Below are 8,651 nucleotides of genomic sequence, written 5' to 3'. Positions count from 1 at the left end.
AAACTATGAATCAATCAACTAATCACACATTGTTCCGATCAAATTACACAAAAAGACAACCGACAGAAATGCATGCTTGTTAGTTTAAACATAAGAGCTGTCTAATGGCAAGCATAGCCAAGAACGAATTTTTGCTTATCATGCTTTCCATTTGGAGGAAACACAGTATAATGGACTTGAAACACTTAAAACCATTAGGAACCATGACTGAAGCTGCCTATCTGTGTGTGAGTGCGTTGTCCCTATATGCGTGCACATTCTGTATAAATGGTAAATGTCACACTTACATAGCGCTTTTATCCAAAGCACTTTACACTGTGTCTCATTCACCCATTCACACACACACACCCACACACACACACACACCAATGGTAGCAGAGCTGCCATGCAAGGCGCTAACTTGTCATCGGGAGCAACTTGTGGTTCGGTGTCTTGCCCAAGGACACTTCGGCATGTGGAGTCACGTGGGCCAGGAATCGAACCACCAACCCTACGATTAGTGGACAACCCGCTCTACCACCTGAACCATAGCCGCCCCATGTATATCATGCCTACGCTGAGACCCTGTGCTATAAGTCTTAAAACTAATAGTTTTATTGTTATAACCTTAAGCTATTGATAGGTATTAGAATTACACATATAGCCGTTACTCACTATCACAATATATACCAAATATCCCTGTTTCCCTTACATAATTGGCATGGAGCACGGTGAAGAATTCTGGATGAGTGACAAACTTGACTGCTGGACTTTGCAGTAGCAGAGTGATCTTCTGATTGCTCACTGGAGAGGATAAGCCTTCTCGTCTTGAATCTAAAAAGAAAGAAAAGATACACAGTCCCAAAAAATTCACAGCCTATTTTTTATTGGAACACATGGGGATGACTGCAATCACATTACAAGCTGAATTGTAGAAAATCTCAAAGGAGGCCTGGAAACGGGATATCTAAGTTCATATGTCAGGAGAATTTTGTATAAAATGACATTATAACTTTGGTATAACATATATACATATATACATATAATTAACAATATAGTTTTACATATAATGTATGTACATATATGTAATATACATGCACTGCTTTAACAAGGAACACCTGTACATTTAAACTTCATCCATCCATATGTTTCCATACCGCTTATTCTACACTGAGGAAACTGGAGTACCTGGAGAAAACCTCCAAAGCACGTGGAGAACATACAAGCTCTGTTCACACAGGGTAGAGGCAGGCAGAGGCAGGCAGAGGTGTTTGCAAGGCAAACGTGCTAACCACTAAGCCACCATTCCCTTCATTTATGCAGTTATCCAATCAGCCAATCATGTAGCAGCTGCACAGTGCATAAACTCAAGAGGATATAGCTCAAGAGCTTCAGTTAATCAAACATCAAGATGGGGAACAAGTGTGATTCCTGTGCCAGATGGTGCCAGAGATTTCTCCAGATTCTCAGAATTTTTTGATGATATTATGTACTGTAGATGATGAGATATTCATAGTCTTCGCAGTTTTATGTTGAGGAACATTATTCTGAAATTGTCCCACAAAAAATAGGCACAGTTTTTCACAGATTGGTGAACCTCTGCGCATCTTTACTTCTGAAAGGCTCTGCCTCTCTAAGATACTCTTTTTAGACCCATTCATGTTACTGACCTGTTGCCAATTAACCTCCAGCTGTTTCTTATTAGTAACATTTACTTTTCCAACCTTTTGTTGCCCCATCCCAACTTTTTTTGAGACGTGTTACAACCATCAAAATTCAAAGTTACCTTATTTTTTTTGTATGTGTACCTGATCCTGTAGAGCGGTCAAGGCTAGGAGATATTGTGCAATTAAAGTCTCCAGCAGTTATTAATTATCCCAGTAAAGAAGACAGTAGAAGAAATAATTTTTCAAAAAAACTTGGCAACCTGTATTGGAGCCATACAAATTTGCCAAAATAATGTTTTCATTAAGAATAGATCCTTGAATTATTATGTGACATCCTGCTGTGTCCTGTAAAACCTTGGATATTTGGAATGGAACTGACTTTTGTATTGTATTAAAATCATAACTCTACCTTGGGTTAATAAAGCTGAATAAATTTGGCCTTTCCAATGTCTTTGTATTTGTGTCATGTCATTTGAATACATATGTCATTCTTGCAGAGATACAATTGAGGGATTAAGTTGTTTAATTCTGGTCGTTAATCTTAGTTAATTTCCCCAAACCTCTCACATTCCACGATGTTATTTTTAACTCTGAATCGGAGCCCATTACAGTATTAGTGCAGAAATTGACAGCAGCTTATTATTACAAGTTTGGCCCTTAGCCTGTTTACAACAAAATGCAATTGGCCCTGTGACTGAAAAATAGTAAACTATATGTTGGATGCTTCTCTTAGCACTGGGACCCTGAACCCACCAGTGCTTTACCCAACACTTTGTGTCGCCGATCCTACTGCTAGGAGCAGCATTACACAGATCATGAGCATGTTCTCTGTCATCATGTACTCCCACAAACAAACGGCTGAATATATTAGAAATTGAACAGCAGCCTACAATAATAACTAAAATAACCACAAACAATCAGCTTATATCAGATTCAAATGATTCAGTGAATTATAATAAAGAAAACCACTGAATTCAAATATTAATAATTAGAAGTCACTGACCACAATCGTTGTCATTTTGTCATAATGTTGTTTACAGTGACCTATACTGTATGTGTTTGTTCAGTTTCAGAACGATATTGAGGCTGTTTCAGAAAGAAATTGCCAAATGATGTAAACGCGTGCAATCAACCCGACACCATGTTGAAGACCCGAGAAGCTTCTATTTTTAAGGTATGACTGAAACCAACTTAGAGCAGTTCCTCTAATGCCACAACTTACTCTAGCCGAGCAAGCAGGACCTCAGGGTCAGCTGTATCGAATGCAGCACTTAAATCTTAAAGTACCAGTACAACAGAGTCACCTGAGTCAGTGGCCATTAAAACATCATGTAAAACTTTTACAAGTGCCGTCTCTGTAGAGTGAAGTTTTCTAAACCCTCATTGCCCTGGCTGTTATGAGAGGTCAGAGGAAAATGCCCAGATTGCTTCAAGCTGCCAGAAAGCACATAGCAACACATATAATCACTCTTTACAACAATGGTGAGCAGAAAAGCATCTCAGCATGCACAAAACACCGAACCTTGAGGTGAATGGGCTAGAACAGCAGAAGACACATCAGGTTCCTCTCCTGTCAGCCAAGAACAGGAATCTGAGGCTACCATGGGCACAGATTCACCCAAAATGGACAGATGAAGATGGAAAATGATGGTAGAAAAAATCATCTGGTGTATAAATATGCAGGTGAACAGGTGTTCCTATTAAAGCGGACGGTGAGTGCATATATGTTAGTATCTATTGTGTCCCCCCTTTAAAAAAAAATAAAATTATGAGATATAATCTCTAGCCAAAGTGTTAGACTGTTAACAAACTGAATAGTTTCTGGCTGACATGAAGATGTGTTATTAGGATCTGCAATACCAGCAGGTTGAGATGGGACGTCGCTCTCTGTCTCTGTGCTACTGCTGCTCTCCAGCCTTTGGCCACCGAACTCATCCTCAGTAGCCATGGTCCTCTGGATGTTCTGATACCTGAGCAGCAATGGCAAAGACAGAAAAGCTGATACAGCAATACAGGATTTGCATACTGAAAAAAATATATATATTGGAGCACAGACCAATGTGTTACAAAGTGCAGGATTTCTGAGAGATAATAAGAATATTAATAGTAAGTAATGTGTTCTATATATGGAACAATATAAGCAAGAATAATGGATTATGGATTAAATTTAAGTAGACATTACAGAAACCTGGGCTTATAGATGGACAGAGTTCCTTAATTTATTGTGTTATGATCAATGAAAAACAACTAAATGACAGCTCCTAAGGGCACTATAACCTCCTCACTAACTTGAACTATGAACTCCTCAAACATTCTCCATCCCCAGCAACACCTTTGACACTCCTTATGAGAAGGAACTAACGGAAATCAGGTTCTAGATCAGCTTGAACACATGCTGTGCAATGAATATATAAACTGTGCATTTACAACTACGTACTCTAGATGGCAGCATAGCATGCTGAGCTACAGAGTCTTTATAGAAACCCACTGGTGTTTGGTTTGGTGATCATGCTGATTTGCTCATCATGCAGAAGGCAATTGCAGTGTATGTTTTGAAAGGATAAAGGGTTGGTGCCATATAACATGCAATGTTATGTGAAAAAATAAGTACACCCCATGGAAATAGTTGGATTTTTTGACATATTTGGGCAAGCAAAGATTTGATCCTCTTTGAAACAGTGCCTATTAATGAAGTTAATACACGAACAAAGGAAACCACAAGGAAATTTTCTTTTCTTTTTTTTTGTTGCAATGGATATGATATTCTTCTGTGGAAACAGTAAGGCCTCAGAAGCTACTATTGCCCTCATTAGCAGAAATAACTTCTTGCAGGTGTTCTTATCCACTTCTTATCCACCAGGCTTGCTGGAATTTTTGATCACTCTTCCATGATGTATTCTTTCAGTTGCAAGATGTTTGAGGGTTTTCTTGCATGTTCTTCCCTTTTCAAATCCCCCACAACATTTCAATGGGATTCAAATCATGGCTTTGACTAGGCCATTCCATAACCCTCCATTTCTTCTTTTTGGTGCGCCTCCCATGCAGGTTAAATTTGTGTGATCTCTTTCTCATTGTAGAAGCATGCACTTTGACACCAATAGCTGCAAGACTTACTAGCAGATCCTGTGATGAAATTTTGGGGTTCTTGGAGATTTCTTTTTGCATCAGGCTGTCTGCTGGGATGGCCAGTCCTGGACAAATTACCAGTCATTTGAAATCTGCGCCATTTGTAGATGATTTTCCTTACAGTGGAATGATGTATTTCAAATAATTGAGAGATCTTTTTAAATCTCTTGCCAGACTCATAGGCAGACCCTTTTTTCTGAAGGCCTTACAGAACTCTTTAGATCTTGGCATGATGACACCACACACCTCAATAGCAAAGGAAACGCCAGACACTACACATGAGAGGTTTAAATAAGACAGGTTCCACCTGCATTCCCTAAACAGGTTCTGATCACTGGCACCCAATCCTGAACACTTCATTCTAATATGATGGATCTGAAGTTGTGATAAATGTTAGAGTATACTTACTTTTTCCATGTGACTGATCTTTTTTTTTTTGTAAATTTAAATTGTGAAAAATGACTACAAAATGTCAATTTTACATGTCATTTGATAGAATGTATCAACTTTATTAATAGGCAATGTTTCAAAGAGGATCAAATGTTTGCTTAGCCACATATGTCAAAAAAGCCAACCATTTCCATGGGGTGTACTTATTTTTTCACATGACTGTATATATAAGTAGAAATTATGACAAATATTGTAATTGCATGTCCAAACCTATTGACGTACATGTAAATTTAGGCCAATATGCAATAATTTGACATAATATGGAGAGTGCTATGTAGATACATCACTTTTCTCTATACCATATTCAATCCTGCAGTAAAACTCTTGCAATAAGTGACATATACAGTATTACTATGAATAATACAAACACCACCATAAATTGTTATATGAACCTAAACCATATTATGATATACAGTATCATCACATTGCTACAAACACATATGGCTAAATTTGGGCATTTGGGTATTGGTGAATTATTTAAAGCACATAAAAAAGATATATAATAGAGGGAGAACACTTCACACAGTATATGAATATTTCTATCTAGAAAATCCTGATACTCCAGAAACTTTTACGCTACTTCTCAATCTTTTAAAAATACCTCCTGTTGAGTTGCTCCATGTGCTGGATGGAGTTGGAGCGGTGCATGCTGGGACATTTTGTTGCATGACTGGGTCTTTGCCATGTCGTGGTGCGATTCACATGGTCAATGTAGAAGACACGACCATGACTGTCTATCCTGGCCTCCCAGTCTGAGCACACAGAGGGAGAGAGGCAGAACAGAGTTAGAGTTATGAAATAGCACACAAAAGCAACCTTATGTCTACTGATGAAGCTTAAGCCTAAGCATTACACTAACAATGTCATCTTAAATATACCAAGACACACCACAAATGCTTGACTGGTATGACTTTTAAATGCCAGCAACACTATCCATCCATCTTCTATACTGCTTTATCCTTTTCAGGGTCACATGGAAACCTGGAGCCTATCCCGGGCAGCATCGGGCACAAGGCGGGGTACACCCTGGACAGGGTGCCAGTCCATCGCAGGGCACAATCACATACACACATCCATTCATACACTATGGACACTTTGGACATGCCAATCAGCCTACCATGCATGTCTTTGGACTGGGGGAGGAAACCGGAGTACCCGGAGGAAACCCCCGCAGCACGGGGAGAACATGCAAACTCCGCACACACAGGGCCACGGTGGGAATCGAACCCCCAACCCTGGAGGTTTGAGGTGAACGTGCTAACCACTAAGCCACCGTGCGTCTTGCCAGCAACACAAACAAATAAATCGTTTTCTTTCTTTCTTTTTTCTTTTTTTGCTAACTATACAACCTACGAAAGCCTTGAACTGCAAAATGTGAAAAAATGGATGTGCTATGTAATTATTTCAACTTAATATCTCATTATTTTGACTTGCTATTTCAATATATTATGCAATTATTTCAACTTATCTGATTAGTTACTTATAAATTAAATTTAATATGTTATTTAAATCTCATCTATTTCTCATTATTTCAACCCCACAATCTACCAATAAGACTAATGTATTGAATATTAGCTTATAGTAATAATGATTCCTATTTTTTGTACTGCTTCCTATTGTAGATGCTAAATAAGCTCAAATGTGGCTTTAGTGGAATTCAGTTGACATTTCTACATCTAATTAGTAAGTCACTTAGATGGGATCACGTATGATCAAGGTTTTGATTCCTAACACTTAAATTGACGGATTTCCATAATGATCATAGTGGCCATTTTGAACTAACAAGATAATAGCTCAAAATAAGGACATAATACGTATCTTGAAATAATGAGTTATTACATTGAAAAAACTAAATGTTAAATTAAAATAACAACTACCTATCTTGAAATAATGAACTATTAAGTCAAGATAAGGACATAATATCATGAAATAACAGGTTATTAAGCCAAAAATAATGAGCTATTAAGTCAAAATAATGAGATATTAAGTGAAAATAAGGACATAGCACTTCACCATTTTTATTATTTTTTTTAACAAAGTGTGCTTTCAGGTCTTCCTTAAATAGAACTTATACACACGCTCACAAATACATTTAATCAGAGAGCTCACACACAAAGGCAACCATACACTCTTTGTATAGCACAAACACACACACACACACACACACACACACACACACACACACTCTGACTAGGCGATCGTTGTAAATAAAGCAATGAGCATATTCAGTGGCACGCCCCAGAACAGAGGAGAGAGTGTTCAAGCTCTGATTTATCTCCTGAGCCAGGCAAACACTCCGTCACACTGTCAGCTGGTTATGAGTGTGTTTGAATAGCACAGCTCAGGAGACAGTGACTCCTGCTGTACACAAATCAGTTCTCCCAAACCGCAATACACAGAACGTGCAGGTGTTAAAGTCAACGTGTGATCCAGGCTCATCACTTTATACATGTAAGACAGGGGAAAAACATGTAATTCAGGAAAAACCTGTAGTCATGTGCTTATAAATCACCAGGATATGCCAAATAGGGAATTTCACACAGCCAGTGGGCACCCACTGATCTGACCAACATAACATGGCTCTTTGAGTAGCTGCTGGTCAATGTCTGGACCAGAAAACAGACCATATATCCTTAATGGTTAGTCTTTAGGCAGCTGTGGGTTCTGGGTAACAGTGTGGTGCGACTGCAAACTGTAACTACCGACAGACCACAGATATCTCATTGTTCTAGGAAGTGTCTTACAAAGTACAAGTGTCTTACAAGTCTCTTACAAGATTTAACTTTTTCAGCTCTTTCAGAAACCTGCTGTTTGTTGCTGCTCTCCTGCACTCTTTTCTTCCATATTAATCACCTATCGCTTTCTTTCCTACCCCCTATCTATCTCCTTCCTCTCTGACTTTAATCTTAAGCGCAGGAGGAGCTGATGTTTTGGAGCGCATGGGGAGGTCTGAGCCATATGTTTGCATTTAGCCCAGTGATGCATTGCCAACAAATACCTCAAAATAGGCAAAGAGAGCCTAGGAAAAAGCCATTATCGTGCCGAACACTGCAGTCACGTGTTGTGTTGAGGAAGCAGTTCGGCATATGGGCTGAAAGCTGAGGGATTACTTAGCTTGTGCAGTGAAGAGATGACAGAGCAAAGGAGAGAGGAATTATGACCTCATGTAATAGTCTAATACAAGATGGCAGCTCTAAGAATCCTGAACACCTCTATCCTAAAATAATTTTCAAATGAATTTACTAAGGGAGTCCTCAACACATCATTCATACAGTAATGAATCCTTTTTTATAATGGTATTTTAGAATGCATTAATAAAATAGTATATTGTGAATATACTGTATGTGAGGAATAAAACAGAGTTTGGGTCGGTAGTCATAACACCACCATCACAACAGTATGTCCAGAATAGTTTTATCCCTTTTACAC

At 38.6% G+C, this 8,651-nt stretch overlaps 1 protein-coding gene across 1 annotated transcript in view; it reads right to left on the bottom strand.

The window, feature by feature from the left end:
• LOC128614456 (E3 ubiquitin-protein ligase HECW1) overlaps nucleotides 1-8,651 on the bottom strand; it is an 86,153-nt gene that overhangs the window by 27,137 nt on the left and 50,365 nt on the right. The window contains exons 11-13 of the mRNA XM_053635749.1: nucleotides 5,824-5,974; nucleotides 3,507-3,616; nucleotides 692-813 (exon numbers count right to left, since the gene is read on the bottom strand). Coding sequence (XP_053491724.1) covers nucleotides 692-813; nucleotides 3,507-3,616; nucleotides 5,824-5,974 — 383 coding nt within the window. The remainder of the gene's footprint in view (nucleotides 1-691; nucleotides 814-3,506; nucleotides 3,617-5,823; nucleotides 5,975-8,651) is intronic.

The sequence above is a fragment of the Ictalurus furcatus genome, chromosome 1, assembly GCF_023375685.1.
Source record: "Ictalurus furcatus strain D&B chromosome 1, Billie_1.0, whole genome shotgun sequence".
Classification (NCBI taxonomy): Eukaryota; Metazoa; Chordata; class Actinopteri; order Siluriformes; family Ictaluridae; genus Ictalurus; species Ictalurus furcatus.
Note: the sequence above shows the minus strand (reverse complement) of the source record. Positions and strands in the feature narration are given on the sequence as shown.